The sequence below is a fragment of the Cervus elaphus genome, chromosome 23, assembly GCF_910594005.1.
Source record: "Cervus elaphus chromosome 23, mCerEla1.1, whole genome shotgun sequence".
In the NCBI taxonomy this organism is placed as follows: domain Eukaryota; kingdom Metazoa; phylum Chordata; class Mammalia; order Artiodactyla; family Cervidae; genus Cervus; species Cervus elaphus.
The window spans coordinates 48,064,089-48,085,321 of record NC_057837.1 but is presented as its reverse complement, the minus strand read 5'-3'; the positions used below and the strand labels follow the sequence as shown (position 1 = coordinate 48,085,321).

Sequence of the window (21,233 nt, the reverse complement as noted above, 5' to 3'; positions counted from 1 at the left end):
TATGTGTACCTATCAAGTCAAAATATAAAAAAATGAACAGAAAGAATACATGTTAACTTCAAGATAGTGGCTGTCTCTGGGAATGGGTCAAGCAAGGGGTAAAAAAAGAGACAAAAGTTACACCAATAATGCTTTATGTATCTTTCAAGATATATCTGGAGCTGGCAAAATGTAAATTCTAAGTGGTGGGTAGAGATGTTTTATTTCTTTATTTTCTGTACCCTGAAGTATTTTATAATTTAAAAACAAAAAATAATAAAAATAAGCTCTGTATTTAGAAACACTGGGAAATGGTTTCCATAAACTGATTTGTCTTCTTTATCAAGATAAAGAAGGAAGTAGTGGGAACTCCCCTGGTGGTCCAATGGTTAAGAATCCGCCTTGCAATGCATAGAATGTGGGTTCGATTCCTAGTCAGGGAACTAAGATCCCACTAAGTTGCCTCAGGGCAACTAATAAGCCCATGCTCCGCAACTACTGAGCCTGAGTGATCTAGAGCCTACACACCATGCAATTCATGACGCAATAAAGATCTCGCATGTCGCAAATGCTGCAGCTAACTGATGCAGCCAAATAAATGAATAAATAATATTTTCAAAAATAATGAAGTAGTTAAAGAGCATGATATCACCTTTGTGGGAAGATTATATTTTCCATCTGGAAGAGAAAAACTCTGAATTTCTCCACATGCAGCACAAAGAAAAGCCATCTTGGTACAAAGAGGCTTTATATTACTGACTCGAACCACTGTTCCTCTCAGAGCAATGTATTTTCCATAGTAATTTGCTCGGACATTCTTCAGCTGTGTCAGCGGCTCATAATTATATACCCTAAAAACAAAAATAGGAACATATTAACTATGAACTTACAGTGAGCAGAAAGTTGAGGTTGTCTGTATTTTCACAAGTTTCTTTTAGAAGCAATTATGGAATTCCCAAATCATATCACCCCATATATCAGGTATCTTACAAGTATTAAGTCATTCTTAAAAGTAAAAGAAGCTAAATCTTCCCTTTTACTCTTGTCCCATTGGCTGTTCTCTATGGGAAAAGGAAAAAATAGTGCCAAAGGGAAAGTCTCAGATTCAGCAATTTTTGAGTTTCTAACTTCTTTTTCAAGAAGTATTAGGAAATGTCTTTTTTAAATTCTGGGGGAAAACAGAACAAAAATACCTGATCACCTTATTCATCTCTTCTAATGTGAATTTAAAATCTTGTAATACAATACAGGTAAATTCAAGAAAAAAGTCCATTTGTTCTGTGTTTAATAGAAATCTAATAACTTGAATAAAATTTAATTACACCACTTAGTGTATTGCAGGGATTATTAAATGTAAACAGCAGAGTCTTGATAGGCACACATCCAAAGTTAACACAGAAATTTGCAGGCTCACATATCAACTTATTTGGGCAGAAAAGGTTTATTTCTATCATGATCTCTTTAAATTCAGCATGTTCATTGGGTGTGATAACCACTGAGTTAGCAATAAAGTCATACCCTTTTTACTGATTTCTTTGACTTTATAAAATGAGGTTCTCATTCTTAAACAGGCTTCAGTGCCTGATTCTGATAATACTTTAATACCAGCAAATTCTTCACCTTGCATGAATGTGTGGTACATTAACCACTGTTTCCCCATTTCGAGACAATCCTTCTTGGGCTTGTAACTCAGCTGCATGCCTTTCGAGGTCCTTAGTTAATACCTAGACAAGACAGACATTTACTTAAGAGTTACTTAACAAGATATCCTTTTGAAGCAGAACTCTTTTACAGAGAATATGAAGTTTAGAATATAAACAGTTCAGAGAGATTAACAGAACTCTAACTGCCCTTTAAATTATGATATTTATGATCAATTATTTTATAGTGGATTATGTTTTACCTGGGGTTTTGCTGTCCCTGGACTGACAGAAAGTCTGCTACTTTCTGTCTCAACTAAACCTAGTATTAAAAGTCCTTACAGTAGCCCCCAAAGCTATACATTCTAGATGCATTCTGGTGAAAAAGTATTTTCTACTTCTTCAAATTCAATGTTAAGATAAAGAAATAAAGATGACTTCTGAAACAACCAATACTTACTTTCTTGGCATTTGACATTAAGTAAAATAAATATTTAACATCTACTTGTGTACAAAGCAGCATGCTGCCATGAAAAAATGGCTCATCTCTGAAAAAAGAGATGTGAATATGCAGCTGTAATTGCTACCATAAAGATATACAGACCAAAAAACCATATGAGTTTTGAAAAGGAGTCATGAAAAGATTTCACAGAGTCATAACTGAGTTAGACCCAAGACATTTGGATATGTGAGGCAAGGGGCATTCTATGCCAAATGGACAGCACATTTAAGAGGTGCAGAACTCAGAGAATCCTAGAGGGAGCTCAGTTTAGCTGGATGGTAGTAAACGGAGAGTGGGAAGAGAAGTTGAACTACATTATGGAAGGCTTTCAAATGCCACATAAAGCATTTGAGTGTCATTTGGCAGGAAACAGTCACCATGGTTTCCAAGGATAAACCAAGTTTTATCATGTATGGCAACCATTAAGGAAAGATGAAAGAGACTGTAAAGATGGGAAAGAGGTGGATTTAAGAGATACTTTAGAAATAAAAGTGAAAGGATGTGGTAATTTAGATACGAACTAATGAACAAGAGGAGTCTAAAAACAGTCAAGGTTCCCAGTCTTAGGTCACTAGCAGTGTATACATCTTTGTGATGAACCTTCGTAATGAACCCTCACTCGGATACCCTGACCTCCTCTGCTCTATGTCCAGTCTCCTCAGTAACACTTTAAGACCCATTATAAAGCCCCCCACACCTATGAAGTCTTCCTCTAACCAGACTGCAACCTTTCAGTTCTAGCAAAGGTCTGTTGTTAAAAATTAACATTCTATGAGAAGGTACTGTTACTGTGAAATCTGCCTTTGAAAGTTTTACAAAAGTCACAAAATAAACATTTACCTGATGTATTGCCAGACCCATGCAAGCCAGGGTTTTCTCAGGTGTATCCCTTAATTCATCTGCTATATTTGGTATCAGTTTAGTTATTTCAGCATCATTTGTCAGTTCTTTAAAATCCACCAAAATACTTCCCTTTCTTTCTATTTCATCCTATAAAATATAAAGATATGAAAATAAGGATTGCTTTTTCAGAGTGAATTATCATGAGCATTCAATCACACACTATGAGAAAGCATATAATGTTAATATGGTGATAATAAGTATCCTATGTTTTGTGTCAAGAACAGTTCTAGTATTTAAAATATATTAACTTATTTATGCCACTTAACAACCCTTTGAGGTAGGTATTAATACTATTATACTCTAATAATAGATGAGAAAACTAAGGCACAAAGAAAGTAAGTAATTCACCAATGCCCACACTGCTGGTAAGTGGGAAGCTGATAGCTGGGCCAAGGCAGCCCACTGTCTATAGTAACAATTACTAGCACCTCAAATACACTGTTCAATAAGATGACACATAAAGGTGGACTAGTAGCTTTGTTGTGCAAGAACCTTACCTTATCATATAACTCAATACGCTCCGTGAAAAAATTTTCAAATGCTTCAATCTTCTCAATAAAAGGAATGCTGTCACTGTAAACTAATCCAACAAATACTACATCAGACTAATAATAAACACAAATGTACAAGCATATTTTTCATGAGACAGAAGAAATACTATTTATATACATGGTAGATGGCTTATAATCACTGTGCATTCTGATTACATTTAGATTAGAACTGGTATAAAATGTAAACTTAAGATTCTAAAACAAGTTCAGGTCTGCATAATCTGAAATGCAGAAAGGAAGTAGCTCTCTCTAAAACCACCAATATCTGAAAATCTTTACAATGAAATGTGACACCTAGTAAGATCTACTAGTTCAAATAGCTTACATGATAGAGCCAAAGTTTAGCACACAGACTAAACTCTTATTTCTTTGCAAAGAAAATCCTACTAGTCCAAATAGCCACTTGTCAAATCCCTTCCTGAGATCAGGGTAGGTAGGTTACAACTTGACTCCAGTCCCAAAACTGTAAAGTTATCTTCCACACGGTAAAGTTCTGTAACATTTTTGAGTTGGTCTCCCACAGACGATCAGTACAATGAAGGAGGCTGGAGTTTGAAAGTACAACTGGCCAAAGGCGCCTTGTTCTGAGCTAACTGCTAGGGAAATATTGCAGGTATTGGTGGCTAATGCTTCCTAAAGCAACAAAAGACACATCAACTATGAAACATAACATTTCTCATATGACAGAAAAAAAGAACACCCGACTCAATGCAGAAAACATTTGTACATCACTTTCTTCATTCACAAAATGAATACTGAGGATGTGGTATGAAGCAAGATCTTTGCCGTTAAGCAGTACAGTCTGCTGCTGCTGCTGCTAAGTCGCTTCAGTTGTTTCTGACTCTGTGCGACCCCATAGACGGCAGCCCACTAGGCTCCCCTGTCCCTGGGATTCTCCAGGCAAGAACACTGGAGTGGGTTGCCATTTCCTTCTCCAGTGTGTGAAAGTGAAAAGTGAAAGTGAAGTCGCTCAGTCATGTCCGACTCTTAGCGACCCCATGGACTGCAGCCCACCAGGCTCCTCCGTCCATGGGATTTTCCAGGCAAGAGTACTGGAGTGGGGTGCCATTGCCTTCTCCGAGTGCAGTCTAGTGGGAGATATAACAAGCCCACAATACTATCAGACCATAGAAAAGCCAATTCTCCAAATCCATACGCACAGATATATGAAGTTAACTGATGTTCTGGATTTTAAAAAGGAGATTCCTTAACTATGTTTCTACACAAACTTTGTTGGTTGTTGTCTCTTGGTTCCAAGCCTATCCTTCTATTTTCCACTTTATGATTCTATTATGAAGATCTGCACAATACATTTCCCAGATTTCTGTAAGGTTCTGCCAATTAAAGGCAACTTTAGATACTGGCAGATGGAAGGATAGGAAGAAAGGAATTTATTGTTTCCAATTCTTTTCAGCATTTCTCCAGATGCAGAAGATAGCTACAGTTCTAGCCCCCAACTCCAAGCACCAACCATTCTCCTGCCAGAATTACCAGCAGCATCCAGCTTAATTCACCTCATAGTCTGAGCACAGCTCTGAAAGATATTTTGCAAAGGTCCAAATACAGCTTTGTAGGGTGTCCCTCTAAGGCTGAAACCGCAGTTATGCTGTGGCTCCTCCTTTGAATTCTGAGGTTCTGGAACCTCAGTGTGCATGCATGCTCAGTCACATCCAACTTTTTGCAACCCCGTGGACTGTAGCCCGTAAGGCTCCTCTGTCCATGGGATTATTCTGTCAAGAATACTGGAGTGGGTTGCCATTTCCTTCTCCAGGGGATCTTCCCCACCCAGGGATCAAACCCAAGTCTCATCCATCAGCAGGTGGATTCTTTACCGCTGAGCCAACGAGGAAGTCCAACCTCAGCACTATTTATCTTTTGTTCCCTCGGTCAAAAGGTTGGTGCTCTTTTCCAGAGTTAATACTATCCAGGAGTTTACCTTAATGTTCCCTTTTTGTTCTTTTAATCCTCTGTCTGTATACCCAATTCCCTGTATTAAATCCTCTTTTTGAAATAACTAGTATGGTTTGTTTTTCTGATGCAAAAATGAAAAATAATGATCCTGAAACATAATTTGTTTGAATTAATATTAAAGGTGAATATTAATATAAAGGCGAATCAATATTAAAGGAGATGGCGATATATATAAAAATATACATACACACACAAATATATATGTAAGCAGAATAAATTATAGTAATTTGAGATGTAGCACCTAAAGAAAGTTAAGAAAATAAAACTTATGGTACTTTAGCACTTTAAACTCTACCTTCAGAGAAATAAAGCTTCCAGCCTTTATATGGTATGAACCGATCCAATGTTGACTGCAGTAGCAAAGACCGTGGGGTTTGTTCTGAAAAAGCAAAAAACCCCACAAAAACAGAATACTGGGTTAATAGAAACATTTTTTTCTAATTTGCTTCCCTTTTTAATGAGACACTGATATGTTATTAACAAATATCTACATTACAGTTTCAGTAATTTTGGATATTAACATCGAAATGTTACCTTTAAGGGTAACATCAAATAAAAGACAGACAAATTTTAAGTTAAACTGCTTTTCACAACAGGCATGAACAGATTCCTTCATGGAGGAGAAAAAAAAATTGAACTACTGTTGGCCTCTCCTACCAGGATGTTTTCCTGTGGCTTTATTTAGGTCAGGTCTGTGCTCTCTTTCTCTCCATTTTCCTGAGAAGCCCCCACCACCTCTTCCACGTTTCCAGCTTTGAAATCTTCCTTGTCCAAATCCTCTGCCTCTGTACTTTCCATTCATATCTTTTAAAAGATAGAGAATAGGAAAGTCTCATCAAAACTGTAGGGGAAACTGTGCTCCTAAAAATGTATTAACACAGTAAATAAGCAAAAACTAATATATATTCTAGTTTGAGACCAGCAAACAGGCTTGCACAGAATGGTACGAACTCCAAACACTCCACAGTTACTCTTCTAATCCTCCTCTTTTTAAGGTATACCACAGATGTTTAAACAAGTATACTGAATGCTTAAATGCTTATCAAACAAGTATACTGAATGCTCATCATGGGATAAAAGTAAGAAAAGGTACCATACTTGTTTTCAAGGAATTTCCACAGTAGAAGTGAAAATAAGAGGTAATTAACTGTAAGATAACTTTGTAGTGTTGTGAGACTTATTACAGGGCAGCACTGACTGAACATTATCTTGACCTGTGACTTGAGGAATACATCATCATAGCTCCTTACAGTCAGTCCAGCAGTGTTCTATCCACTTTTATAAGAGACACATGGATATTCTTTTTTTTAATTAATTAATTTTTACTTTGGTCATTTGTTGTTCAGTCACTCGGTCATGTCCGACTCTTTGCGACCCCATGAACTGTAGCACACCAGGCTTCCCCATCCTTCACCATCTCCTGGAGCTTGCTCAAATTCATGTTCATTGTGCTGGTGATGCCATCCAGCCATCTCAATCTTTCCCAGCATCAGGGTCTTTTTCCGTGATTCAGTTTTTCGAATCAGGTAGCCAAAGTATTAGAGCTTCAGCTTTAGCATCAGTCCTTCCAATGAATATTCAGGACTGATTTCCTTTAGGATTAACTGGCTTGATCTCCCTGCTGTTCAAGGGACTCTCAAGAGTCTTCTCCATCAGCACAGTTCAAAAGCATCAATTCTTCGACTGCTAAGCCTTCTTTATGGTCCAACTCTCACATCCATCCACTGGAAAAAACCATAGCTTTGACTATAAGGACCTTTTTCAGCAGAGTAATGTCTCTGCTTTATAATATGCTGTCTAGGTTTGTCACAGCTTTGCCATGCCCCAAATCAAAAACTACAATGAGCTGTCACTTAACACTTGTCAGGATGGCTATTGTCAAAAACACAACAAATTTATGTTGGGGAGGATGTGGAAAAAAGGGGCTTACTACACTGTTGGTAGGAATATAAATTGATGTAGCCAACTATGGAAAATAGTGTGGAGCGTCCTCAAGAAATTAAAAATAGAACTACCATAAGATTCAGCAATCCCACTCCAGAATACAGGAAGAAGACAAAAACACTAATTTAAAAAGGTATATACACCCCAACATTCAGACATTATTTACAACAGCTAAGATATGGAAGCAACCTAAACTGAATGGATAAAGATGTGGTAGGTACACGCATACATACACACAATGAAACATTACTCAACTATGAAAAACAATTAAACTCTGCCACGCGCAACAAAATAGATAGACCTGGACAGTTTTATGCTTAATGAAGTAAGTCAGAGACAGGTACTGTATATTTTCACTTATAAGTGGAATCTAAAAAATAAAACAAAGACTTCCCTGGTGATTCAGTGGTTAGGAATTTGCCTCCACATGCCTCTGGGGCAACTAAGCCCAGGTGTCACAAATGACTGAGCTCAAGCCGGGCAAATACTGAGGCGTGGAGCCCTAGAGCCTGTGCTTTGTAACAAGAGAAGCCACTTCATTGAGAAGCCAGGGCACCACAAGAAGACCCAACACAGCCGTAAATAAGAAATTTTTTTAAATGTTTAAAAACTAGTAGAGAGGGGTGTGGGTGGAATCCGTAAAGGGGATTAAGAGGTACAAACTACTAGGTATAAAGTAAGTGAAAAAAATGCAATGCACACAACAGGGAATAGAGCCAATATTTCATACTAACTTTATGATTGGGATTTTCTTTTCTTTACGGTTTTTTTTTTTTTTTTTTGGCTGCACCGCATGCAGGATCTTAGTTTCCTGACCAAGGATGGAACCTGCGCCCCCCTGAGGTGGAAGCACTTAGCCCAAAGTATTCCCTGAAGTATAACTTTAAGTGAAGTATAATCCATAAAAATTTAAACATTATATTGTACACGTGAATCTAACATCATAAATCAACTACACTTCAATTTTTAAAAGTTCCTATCCTAAGGATAAAAATAAGAATTTATCATAACATAGACTGTAGGGGCAATTCATTCCAAAACAGCCTATCCGCATCTTTATTTAAAGCGTTTAATTAATAAATAAGTTAAAGTTCATGATGTAAAGGAACTAATAAGGTTTTGATAATATATAGACCACGTCATATGTTAAGAAACTGAAGACCAGAAGAAATAAGCGAACTAATTAAGATCAAAGTTGTCTGGTGACAGTACTGAGCTGAAACTTCGTCTCTGCCATTCTTAAGCTGAAGCGCTGCTTCCAAACGCTACCTGCCGCGTCTTTTACAAATGAGGTAATATGGTAAGAATAACTAGTAAAAATTCCAACACAAATTTAAGAGGTAGGACTGGAAAATGAGTTAAAGCCACCGTCGGGCTGCTATGCTTGGTTATATAAGCCACTTCATTTACGTCTCCTCAAGACTAAGCTCTTACTTGCAAAAGACAGAGGCCCCAAAACACTCTCAGTTCACTGCTCGGCTGACTCTCCCTTTCCCTATGGGGAAGGCAAGACGAGGCGAGAGGAGACCCCGCAGTCCGGGCTCCTCAGGTGATTCTACCCAAGCCTCGGAGACTTTTCACCCTTAGCTCTCCTGACGTTCCGGCGCAGGACTGAGGCTTGTCTGTCGAAGCGGCTCGAGGACCTCAACTTCTCCACCTAGGCCGCATAGGTTAGCCGGAAAACGTCTAGCGCAGGCAGCCACTACAGGGATGCAAACCAAACTCTAGTTTTCCTAGTTCTTTTTTGGCGCTTCTGTGACGCAAATTCCATCCGAAGCCGCGCAGAGATGTGAGGGGCGGGATGAAGGACAGCCAATCAAGGAGATCAGCCAGACGGAAGCCGCGAGGCTTCCGGAAGCCCTCCCGAGGTTCTGACCGGAAAGCGGAAGCGGCACGCAGCACGTGGGGGCGGTGCCGGTCGGAGGGCTTTGCGTCCCTTTAGGTTTTTGGAGGTGATCCTGCCGGCGGCAACGGCCTAAAGCCAGGGGCGGAGTGCGAGGAACTGGAGGGACGCTGCGGGGCTCTGAGACCCGCTGAGCATCATGGAGAGCTCTGAGGAGCAACCAGGCCCACAGCCACAATATCCCGGGAACCACTGCATCCGCGACGGCGACTTCGTGGTGCTGAAACGGGAAGATGTGTTTAAAGCAGTGCAAGTCCAGCGGAGAAAGTAAGTCAGGTCTCTGGCCTTAGGAGTTCTCCGCCCGCACCTTCTAGACATACTCTCTCACCGAGGTCCCGTTCTTGGTTCTCTGGATTCTCTATCTTCTCCCTTGTTATCTCCTCTCGGATCTTTCCACTGAGGACTTTGCCCCCAGGATCCCATCCTTGGCCCTCGGGATCACCCTCACGCCTCCTGTCTTCCAACAGAGCCGTGACCTTATTCCTGGTCCTCTATCTTAAGTATCTTACTTAATCTTTCCAGAGTCCTTTCCCAATTCTTGGCCCTCGCTCGGGTGCCCCGCCCCTCTTCAGCAAGCCGCCCCCACCCCACTTCCCACGTCCTGGGGTTCTTTCCTCAAGTGTTGGGTTCTTCTCTCTTGCCTTCTCACAGAACCCACCTTCCACCGTCTAATCTCATCCTTGCCTCCCAGAACCCCCTCATCACTATTTTGTGTTCTTGCAACCAATACCTTTTTTCCCCCCAGAATTTCTGATTAGAAATATGTGTTTGCTTCCAAGTACATAATTTTTATAAAGTGCTTATACTAGTTAAGCTTTTAAATTTAAGTATAGCAGTACAGCCAAGTCCTTAGGTTATAAGTTCCATGAATGATTCCACAGTTACACAGCTGTATAATGACTGTACAGGTGAAACTTTGGTTTTTCTTTCTTGTATTGTTCTTTTAAGTTGCTTTATCGCGAGATGTGGTTGTTTGAATGTGGGTCTTAAAAACATGCTCTTTTAGACTAGGCTTTTCATTCCCAAGGAGACAGACAGCAACATCTTTATTTCTAAAAAGTATTCTTAAGACACATATTTTGCAACACATTTTATCAGTTTTCTTGGCAGAAGCATAGCTTTAGTTGCCATTTTATTTAGAAAATGATTCGGAGCTCAACTGCATACCAGGGCAGACTCTCCCTTCACTCTTTCCACAGGTCTGCACTCGTCTGGTTGGGCACAAGCAATCCTGGCTCTGTGAGCACGTCTCACTCTTGCCCACATCCTTCTGACTAGGTCCCACTTACCTGACAGCGACCTCCTGTCAGGCCGGCCAGTTTGAGTGATGTACTCTTCTTTGCATGTCAGATCAGCTGCCAGAGGGTAAACCCAACCCATCTCAGACCCAGTGTTTCACTAGCACTGGACTACTCAAAGGATGAGGCAGGGGATGGCGCACAATCTAGCCTGAGCTGCGTTTCAGCTTCTCTGAGGGGATTCATGTCCACAAATATTTTGAGTGTCTATTATGTGTCAGTCACTAAGGACCCAGCAAAGAACACGAATTGGCCCTGTCTGAATACTTAGGATCTTGGAGAAATTCACTCAGATGATTCTAGTGAGGAGACTTGAAGATGTGCACATACACATACAGAGTTATGAAAAGGTTTAGAGCACCAGTAGAGACTTGTGATGCATCCAGGGGTCTAGAATGATGGGAAGCCTTTGGCCAGGGCGATGTGATGCCATCTGATTCTGTCATGGTCAGCCTCTCCGGGCACACAGGAAGAGAAGGTGTGGGATGAGGCACAAAAAACTAGTCAGTATATGTCTTTCAGAATTCAGAGTTCTATTGGTGTGGGCCATGTCCTGAAGCTAAACAGACTTCCTGAGATCCATTTGTTCTTTGTTGGGTAGACTATGTCATGTAGTGGAAAGAACCAGGCTTTGGGTTCAGGCAGATTTGGATTTGAATCCCAGCTCCTACTATGTAACTGCATCTTGGGCAAGACACTTTTCCTGAGCTTCAAGATTGCTCATCTGTTAAGAGTTATGTCCAGGATGACTGAATTGAGAATTAAATCAAAAAGTGTGAACCATCTGGCACATACTACCTAACCTCTGATCAACACTCAGCAGGTGTTATTTCTCATCTTTTGAAAGGAAAGTTTTTTTGGCTTTTGTGGGATGTCCTTTTTAAATTGTGCTGTGCTTCAGTCATGTCTGACTCTTTGCAACCCTATGGACGGTAGCCTGCCAGGCTCCTCTGTCCATGGGATTCTCCAGCAAGAATACTGGAGTAGGGTGCCATTTCCTTCTCCAGGGGATCTTCCCCACCTAGGGATCAAACTGGTGTCTCTTAAGTCTCCTGCACCAGCAGGGTCAGTTTACCACTAGCGCCACCTGGGAAGCAAAATCTGGGTAGTGGGAAAAGCTAAAATTGCCTGGGCCTCAGTAGAGCCTTGTCGGTGTTAGGCATCACTTACAAATGTGTAAATGGTCAGTAATGTTTACAGGCAAATGTCATTTGGTTTTACTGGATAATTTTCAAAGAAAATGGCCATTTAGGCCAGGGTATTTGTTAAATCCCTGTTATCTCAATGATTGTTCAGTTTTGAGGTTTTCTTATGTTCAAGAGGTGTCACAGTATGTGTGTTAGTGGCACGGCGATCTTGGGAACACTTTATGCTACTTAGGAAATCTGAAATCTGCAAATTTGGACATCCCATCAGACAGTAAAAATTGGAGCCAGAACAATGCCTCGGAAAAGTAATGTCTTCTGTCCCTGTTTTTCATTCCAAATTCTTTGTTTTTGTGCCTTGTTTGTTAATTTTATCTGCCCATAGCCCAGTTCTCTTTCGTTCATTTGTCAGTTCACGGTCAGAGATAATGCTGCCGATTATCCTTTAGGGAGAGTGATTATGAAGTAAACTAGGTCAAATATATCTTTCCAAAATTGAGTGCAGATGAGATTCAGCTTATTGATTGCATTTTCCCCCCCAGGAAAGTAACTTTTGAAAAACAGTGGTTCTATCTGGATAACGTCATTGGCCATAGTTATGGAACCACATTTGAAGTGACCAATGGAGGAAGTCTTCAGCCTAAGAAGAAGAAGGAAGAGCCTACTTCAGGTGCACTATACTACTTAGGATGAATGAAATAGATGCCCTTGAACTGTCCAGTCAGAAACCTGTCAACCTGAATTAATTCTGAAATGCTAGCCCAGGCTGTTCCCAAAGGAATCTGAACTCACAACCTCAGAACTGTAGCTCAGTAGAATGAATTAGGGTCTGCTTTTGGCTTTGAGATAACCTGGGTTCTGACTCCAGCCCATCATTAACCAGCCCTCTGACCTTGGGCCAGATATTTAATCCCAGGAATCCTTGCAACTTCAGTGTAAGAGGAGGTATAAAGCCCTGTTGGTGTCTAGAAGTTACCAGCTTTTGAGGTAGTTAGCATATAGGGAAGAGGATATGATGTCAGGTTTTTAATTCAACTGACTAGGTTTAAGTTTCAACTTCATCACTTAGCTTGTAACCTCGAGCTAGTTATTTGGTTTCTCTAAGTTTTATCTGTAAAATAGGACCACAACACATGTTTAGTGACCAAGCTATAGTGAGTATTCAATCATCTGACACATAGAAAGTTCTTAACAATGCCTTGCCTGTTAAAGTAACAGCCCCATGGGTTTAATATAATCATTAATTTAAATTGAATGCTTAAATTTTTGTTAAAATAAGTATACTTAAAATATTTTATTAATAAAATTATTATTAAAATTAAGTAATTAAAATACTATTGAGATTCTGGTTCAAACCACTTTATTAAATATTTATTAAATATTACTTCTAAATATTCATATTTTTATTAAGCATCAAATACATTCCAGGCATGATTAAACACTGCAGTTACAGCAGTTTGTTAGATAGACCATCCCATAAAATTTATTTAGCAGTGAAATTGTTAGTCACTCAGTCGTGTCTGACTCTTTGCAACCCTATAGACTGTGGAATTCTCCAGGTAAGAATACTATAGTGGGTTGCCATTTCTTCCTCCAGAGGATCTTCCTGACCCAGGGATTGAACCTGGGTCTCCCACATTGAGGGCAGATTCCTTACCATCTGAGCTACCAGGGATGCCCACTTAGCCGTGGGAAATGCCAAAAATAATCAAGTAGACAAGCAAACAGCATAATTTCAGGTGGTGATGTGTGCTACGCAGATGATGGAGCAGGGAGATGTACTGAAGGCTGATTGAATGAGGTATAAGACTTGGCTAAGATTGTGAGCTCAGCCCTGAGTGATGTAAAGAGGATCCACCCACTTGGAAACGTTGCAAGAGCATTCCAGGTGGAGGGAGCAGCAAATGCCAAATTCCCGCATTGTGACCACACTGCTGTGTCTGAGGAACATGAGGAAGTGGAGTGGCTGAGTACAGGGCTTAAGAAATGAGACCTGAAAAGGTAGCCGGGTACCAAATCATGTATAACCTTGCGGGGACCCTTTAAATTGCTACAGGAAGTCACTGTGTGGTTTTATGCATTGGAATAGATGAGCCAGTTTGCATTTTAAAAAGAGAACTCTGCTATCCAGGTGGATTGTTGGGGGCAAAAGTGGAAGCAAGAATATGAGTGAGAGGAATATTGTGACAAGAAAGGATAATGGATTGGGGTAGGGGCAGTGGAATTCTTTGGAAAAGACCCTGATGCTGAGGAAGATTGAAAGCAAAAGAAGAGGGCAGCACAGGATGAGATAGTTAGATAGCCTCACCGACTCAATGGACATGAATTTGAGCACTCTGGGAGATAGTAGAGGACAGAGGAACCTGGTGGGTACAGTCCATGGGGTCACAAAGAGTCTGACACGACTTAGCAACTGAACAACAACAAGAAGTAGCACTGAAAGGCCAAATTTAAGTGGCTGATGGGCTGGATATAGATCTAAACTTAGAAGAAGAAAGATTTTTAAGTAATTTCAGATCATATATGTCATAGAGCAATTTTCTTCCTTAGAAACCAAAGAAGCGGGCACTGATAATCGAAATATAATTGATGATGGAAAATCTCAGAAACTTACTCAAGATGACATAAAAGCTTTAAAGGACAAAGGCATTAAAGGCGAGGTAAAATTCAAAGGATTTTTTGTTTTGTTTTCATTTGTTATTTAGGAAATTGCTTGCTTTTTAAAGCAGACTTTTCCTAAGGTAAGATGTAAAAATACAGTACATTTCTATTAAAAATAGCTTGAAGTGTTTATGGAATTCAGTATGTCAAAGATTTTGTTTCTTATAGGCAGGAATGTAAGTGAATGACATTACTAATATTGTTAGCAAAAAGGAATTTGATAGCTTATTGCATCTTAGAGCTTGACTTTGTTCATTTTCAATAATGTTTTCAGCCAGTGTCTTCAGGACTGACAGTGTACTTTACCTCTTTTCTCCCTAAATTGTATATGTCTGTTCTTTTACTTTGATTTAAATGGAATTATAAGGTGCTAATATTTTAATACAAATTCTGGATAGAGTATAAAAATACAAAGTTCATCCATTTGGACTTCTGTGGAAAAGGGCCTGGAGAATCAGACTTTTGGATACATTCTGTGGTAAGAAACCTTTGAAGTTACCTGTGCTGTGAAAATAAAGTTTCAGGAAATCTGCTTGCTCCTTTTCTTATAGGAAATAGTTCAGCAATTAATTGAAAATAGTACAACATTCCGAGACAAGACAGAATTTGCTCAAGATAAATATATAAAAAAGAAGAAAAAGAAGTAAGTAATTATGCTTTTAAATGGATGGAAATACAAAATATTTTTATAGATTTATAAAATGTATTATTTAAATAAAGTATTTTTAAACTAGCTTTTTAAAACTGATGTTCTGTTTTTCTTCCCCCAGATATGAAGCCATGATTACTGTTGTGAAGCCGTCCACCCGCATTCTTTCAGTTATGTATTATGCAAGAGAACCTGGAAAAATTAAGTACGCTTTGTTTCCTTTCAAAAGTATAATTGGGGGAAAATATATCTTTAAGAAAGTCATGATTTTAAATAAAATGAAAATCTTGCTCATCTGCGTAAAGTATCCTCCTACTTCATAAATTGTAAGTCCTTTTTTACTATTGCCTCCAAAGCAATCAATAATCTTATCAACATCATTTTTATGAAACAAACAAAACTTGAAAAATGATGGTTAAAATAGAAGACTTTGCTTAGCTAAAAATGAATACATTATTCTTTTTTCCTTAGCCACATGAGATATGATACACTCGCCCAGATGTTGACATTGGGAAATATCCGTGCTGGCAATAAAATGATTGTGATGGAGACATGTGCAGGCTTGGTGCTGGGTGCAATGATGGAACGAATGGGAGGTAAGATTTAATGTTTTCATGTTCATTAAAACCCCACCGTGATTTGAGTAGAGAAGTCTAAAAAATTCAAACTCATGGAACGTGAGGTTGAGTTACTGGAAGTTAATGAAATGACTTGGGTGTGCCTGCACAGCTGCAGTCTCCGGGAGCTTCCTCCACAGTCCACGTCTCCCAGCCCGAGCTGTGTTGGCATCCCCGATGGCAGTGTCCTTCCCAGCTTCCATGTCAGTGGGAGTGGTTTTGAAGCCTGTGACTGGCTAGGACTTCAGGACAGTGATTTTAATGAACTCTAGGGTAGCTGGTGCTCATTTTATTGGCCTGAATTGAGGGGAGAGGATAGAGTGGGAAGAATACTAGGTATGTATTCTGTCCTAGAAGAAAACAACACAGCCTGATTTGCCTGCCCTTTCTCTGACCCTGTTGAAGATAAGAACTTTTAACTGTCTGTCTGAAGGTTGGCCCAGAGGGAAGCTGAGAGCCAGTCACCAATCGTGTGACATCCAAATTTGTAGGTTCACAAAGTGTGAGTGGGAGTACGCTTCTTTAAGACTTCCTGTGTACCTGTTTGGAATTGTGTAACCTCCATTGGGAAGATACATAGAGTCCAGATGGACCTCCCTGAGGAGCTACATCATCTTCAACCTCTGAACAGCATAAAGCAGAGAAACCTTCAGTCTCCATGACATGGCATACTCTGAGGGTTGCATAGTCAAGTCGCCTCCATTGAGCAGATGTCTGTTTCTTTTATCTTTTCAGGTTTTGGCTCCATTATTCAGCTGTACCCTGGAGGTGGACCTGTTCGGGCAGCAACGGCATGTTTTGGATTTCCAAAATCTTTCCTCAGTGGTCTTTATGAATTCCCCCTCAACAAAGTGGACAGTCTCTTAAATGGAACATTTTCTGCCGAGATGTTGTCTTCAGAGCCGAAAGACAATGCTTCAGTTGAAGAAAGTAATGGCACACTGGAGGAAAAACAGACTTCTGAACAAGAGAATGAAGATAGCATAGCAGAAGCCCCAGAGAGCAATCACCCAGAAGAACAAGAAACAATGGAAATTGTCTCTCAAGATCCAGACTATAAGGAGCCTAAAGAGAGTGGAAGTAAAAAGGATTATGTAAGAATGTTAAGAGTTCCCACTACCCTCATAATGTCTTCCCCAAGGCTTCAGTTAACTTCATGTAAGCCTTGAGATTTGATTTGACTTTAAGAGCATCAGCTCCCAAGATAATAAGTATCAAAACAGAGAAAGAGTGTGTGTGAGTGTATACATGTGTGATTTCATCTTTGGGATGGAACTTTAGGATACAGAAGCATTATATAGGTAGCTCCATGGTGGTTTTATAACAGCAGGGCTCTTATGTGTTTTCAACTTCCCTATAAATGATCTCCCTCTGTTGCTTTAGTTCAAGTTGGTAGCTATTGTTAAAATGTTTGGATAGACCAGTATTTCCAAAAAGCTGACTCAGGATGTTGGTTTCTTATTTTTCTTCTTGAAGATTCAGGAAAAGCAGAGGAGACAAGAAGAGCAGAAGAAAAGACATTTAGAGGCTGCTGCTCTGCTGAGTGAAAGAAACGCAGATGGGTGCGTTGATGAAAGATCACAGGCGATGTCTTGGTGTTCAAGGGCTCTAGCACTGTCTGCTTGTCTGCTTTGGTTGTAGCAGGAACAAGCATGATGATTCTGTCTTGGGTTTGTAAAGAAAGGAGACTGCATCTGTCAGGAGTGGGAAATTGATTATGCTCATTTCAGAGTTTTAAAAGAAACTGAAATTTCTCCAATGATAGCACACGATCAGATGGGGCTTTGTAGTCCCACTAGCTGCAGGTGGGTGGGGCATTCCAGTTGATGTGATACTGGCTAAAGGCAAGGGCTAAGGATCACCTGATGGGAAAGGTAGATTTGGGTATCTACAAAGCCAGTATTACAATGTTGGATTTGTTTGCAGATCTTTTTTTAAATCAAGAATGTCATTAAATTCCACCTCGAGTTGCCAAGCACCATGAGAGTTTATAATCCAGTTTGTGTTCCTTAGAAAGTAATAGTTCATGATTTTACTGTTTGGGATCTCTAGAATACTATATTTAAAACTCTTCCTTGTGTGAGTCATGCAAATAAATATCTGAATATTTTAGATGCATTTTAAAACCTGTGCTCCACCTTGGAACTTAGAGAAATAATTTGTCTAACATTTTCTTGCAGTTTAATTGTAGCTAGTCGTTTCCATCCCACTCCACTGCTGCTGTCCTTGCTGGACTTTGTGGCTCCTTCAAGGCCATTCGTGGTCTACTGTCAGTATAAAGAGGTAATACTGAAATGGAATGGACTGCAATTCTTACATCTAAACATTGCAGCCCTCAAAATAATTATTAATAGAACTCTGTTTATGCCTTTAGCCTCTGTTGGAGTGCTACACAAAACTTCGGGAAAGAGGAGGGGTCATCAACCTCAGGCTGTCTGAAACCTGGCTCAGAAATTACCAGGTATGTACGTGTCCTTACAGCCAGTCCCTGGGAGCTACTCTCCTGGGTTGCCAGCTCTGCACAATAGTGCCGAAAGCTGGGGATCTCCGTATTTCCATCTACAGGGATGAAAGAGTCTCATGTCTGTAACTCAAAGTGCCCTGACCTTTCCTGACCCTTTTTTTCTTTTTCTTTTATCATGTCATGGTCAGTAACTCAAGTCCAGAGACACTTAAAATGCAGCAACTGTGCTTATGTTTCCCCAAGGCTTTGAGAGCACTGTAGAGTGAATAACTGATAATGGCAAAATTCCTCAGCTAACAAGAAAGGTGACCCTTTCCTCTTTGCTGGGATGTCTTTGCAGCTAGTGTTCAGGATTTCCTGGTGGAGTCTGTAAGTTCAGGTTCTCTGAAAGGTAGACGTGTAAGAGATTTATTGGAGAAACACCTTTGAAATATAAAGAGAGGGAGCAGGATTAGGTAGGGAGCGTTGCCAGACCATCATGCAGGTCTGAAGCCTATGACAGAGTTGGAGGATGAAGGGGGAGGAAGGGCTTGCATGCGGCTCCGAGAAAGGATGATGAGGAACCCCAGAGCAGAGATTGCCCACTAAAGGAGTGCAGTATTGGACAGTTGTGGTACATGTGCTCAGCTGTCAACTTGGAATAACCCATAGGCTCCATAGGTGTGACTCTCAAATGCACACATCTTAAAGGAGCAGCAGCTAGAGGCTTTCTGTTGCTTCACCTCACAGCCAGTTCCCTCTTATAGAGATCTGGGCCGGGGGGGGGGTCACCTCCATGACGGTCACAGGCCCTGCTTTGCTTCCTGGACATCTTACTTAATCCAGGACACTCTGCAGACCTGGAAAACCCTGCACTTCATGGTAGTCATCTTATTTAGTTCTGGAAACAGGAGAAAAGAATTCTTAACAAGAGGTAACAGGGTGCTGGAGGAGGAAGGCTCTGTCTGTATGTCTATAGCTACTTCTCCATGAACCGAGCTCCGCTGTTGACCACGAAGCTTTCTGGAGCCAAGAGGGAGAAAGCCAGGCCCAGAGCACTACAGAAACCAGTTGCCCTTTTACCTCCAGGAACTTGGCTTCAGGTTAAGAGAAATTATTTCACTTATGTTTTTCAAAGAAAATCACTCAAACCAGTTTCTGTACTTCATCTGCACTATTATGTGAAAGAAGGACCTCCTTAGGAATTGGTCTAATTAAATTGTTCTCTCTTCAAGAGAATCTGTGTCATTTAAATTCTAGTTTCTGTCATGTGTATTGTTAGCATGACCTTATCTGCATAGGGAAACATGAATGTCTTTCTGTTTTGATTAGGTTTTGCCAGATCGAAGTCATCCCAAACTACTGATGAGCGGAGGTGGGGGGTACCTTCTCTCAGGCTTCACTGTTGCCATGGACAACCTTAAAGCAGACCCCAGTCTCAGATCTAGCACCAGCACTTTAGAATCTCACAAGACTGAAGAGCCAGCAGCTAAAAAACGGAAATGCCCAGAATCTGACTCTTAACCTTTTAAAAATTGTTTTGATTTTTGTTCTCAGACATTATACAGTTAGTAAGTAAACCTTAAATGCCATTACTAATTGTGTTTTTGTATCCTAAGAATAAGAACATGTTTATACACCTGTTCCCAGGAAGGACAAGTAAGCCTTTTGTCCACCTCTGACATAGCTAGGTTTGGACTGTCAAAACCTTGAGCCAAAATACCTAAACCTGGGGTAAGCAGTGGTCTGGTATATGGCCAATTCTGCTTATTTCACAAAAATCCTTTAAGTACTTTCAGTACTCTGTGCAAATTTCTTGATTATTTAGAGATCAAAGAAATATATTTATACAAAATTTTGTTTATATGTTAAGCTAAGTGGAATAACACACTATCAGTGAAACTTGGGTACTAGAAAGAAGGAATTTGTGGAAGAAATTCCTCTTCATTATGTTCTCTTCAACCTAAGCAATATGAATGTGTGTGAGATTTACAGTACCAAAAATGTCCATCCTTTTCCTTTCAATGGAATAAACTTTTAAAAAATATTTTACTATTTTAATAGTTGATGACCTGGAAAAACTCTTGAGTATTTATTTTATTGCTGTTTTTGTCAATAGGTGTAGTAGGGTACTTTTTTGCATTAATTTGCCAAATCTCTCATTCTTTTGTTCAAAATAAAGTGACTAGAATTTTTATGTACTATTAAAGGAAGCAAATGGTTTTTTCTCTCCCCAGAGACTTATGGAGATAGATACATACATGTATGTGAATGTTGGTATATGCACATATATATATTTATGTACACACACATGCACATGGAGGCAGAGAGAATGCACTGTCTATAAGAACTATAGCAAAGTTTAGTGCAGGGCTTAGACCAGTCCTCACTGCATTAGTGTCACTCCTTGTCAAATGTATTTTAAAGTGCCTTTTTTGGTGATTATTAATGCTGGTTTGTTGAGCTCTGGCATGACTGGGGGTTAGCCTTTCTAAGCTCTGAAAAAAAAAGTGTAATCAAATTATTTTGGTCATCTGCTGCAGCCAAGAAAAAGTGTTTAGAGGAAGTCAAGGCTCTTGTCCATTGAGAATCTGAGTCTTGCTCACCGAACATGTTCATCATGTATGTTGTTAATGTCATTATAAAATAGATGTAGATCATCCAGCAGGGAGCATCTCAAAAAAAAAAAATAATTGCTCTTTCCTAATAGCATGTTCTGTTCTAAAAATGGCCAGTTGTGATTACCAACAAGTACAGTTCTGATTCCTCTTTCTTAATTGCTTTTAAGGAATAAAAGCATTTCATACTATGATCTGTCTGACTTACATTAATGATGCTGTTAGTGATGCTGCCTTCACTCGCTTTCAGCTGATTGTGACACATGGTCTATGTAAGAAAACATGCCTGGATTGGCACCTCACTGAACATGTCCATGAAAACAGTTGTCACCCACATGCATCCAGTCAAGTCTGGTTAAAGAGAACACAATATATGCACAGACAGATTGAGTAGTGGCTGGTCTCCACT

General features: G+C 39.9%; 2 protein-coding genes across 6 annotated transcripts in view; one reads left to right on the top strand and one right to left on the bottom strand.

Annotated features, from left to right (window-relative positions):
• MCM8 (minichromosome maintenance 8 homologous recombination repair factor) overlaps positions 1-9,274 on the bottom strand; it is a 51,349-nt gene extending 42,075 nt beyond the window's left edge. For 2 of the 3 annotated variants that reach the window (XM_043884743.1, XM_043884746.1), the window contains exons 1-7: positions 9,092-9,274; positions 6,204-6,350; positions 5,842-5,925; positions 3,522-3,604; positions 2,962-3,111; positions 1,600-1,703; positions 632-830 (exon numbers count right to left, since the gene is read on the bottom strand). In XM_043884743.1, the coding sequence (XP_043740678.1) occupies positions 632-830; positions 1,600-1,703; positions 2,962-3,111; positions 3,522-3,604; positions 5,842-5,925; positions 6,204-6,348 (765 nt within the window). In that variant the 5' untranslated portion in view covers positions 6,349-6,350; positions 9,092-9,274. Of the gene's footprint in view, positions 1-631; positions 831-1,599; positions 1,704-2,961; positions 3,112-3,521; positions 3,605-5,841; positions 5,926-6,203; positions 6,351-8,924 lie in introns of all 3 variants that reach the window. The other variant, XM_043884745.1, reaches the window with a different exon arrangement.
• Positions 9,275-9,293: 19 nt separating this feature from the next.
• TRMT6 (tRNA methyltransferase 6 non-catalytic subunit) lies at positions 9,294-21,015 on the top strand. Of its 3 annotated transcripts, XM_043884751.1 has the most exons (11): positions 9,294-9,660; positions 12,379-12,506; positions 14,387-14,496; positions 15,049-15,140; positions 15,268-15,351; positions 15,618-15,742; positions 16,499-16,857; positions 17,240-17,325; positions 17,944-18,046; positions 18,138-18,224; positions 19,539-21,015. In XM_043884751.1, the coding sequence occupies exons 1-11, from the start codon at positions 9,533-9,535 to the stop codon at positions 19,728-19,730; spliced, it is 1,494 nt and encodes a 497-aa protein (XP_043740686.1). In that variant the 5' UTR covers positions 9,294-9,532; the 3' UTR covers positions 19,731-21,015. The 3 variants fall into 3 exon arrangements, with proteins under 3 accessions (XP_043740686.1, XP_043740687.1, XP_043740688.1); XM_043884752.1 differs by lacking the exon at positions 12,379-12,506 and having other exon boundaries at positions 9,355-9,660; XM_043884753.1 differs by lacking the exons at positions 12,379-12,506; positions 14,387-14,496 and having other exon boundaries at positions 9,533-9,660.
• The last annotated feature ends 218 nt before the right edge of the window (positions 21,016-21,233 follow it).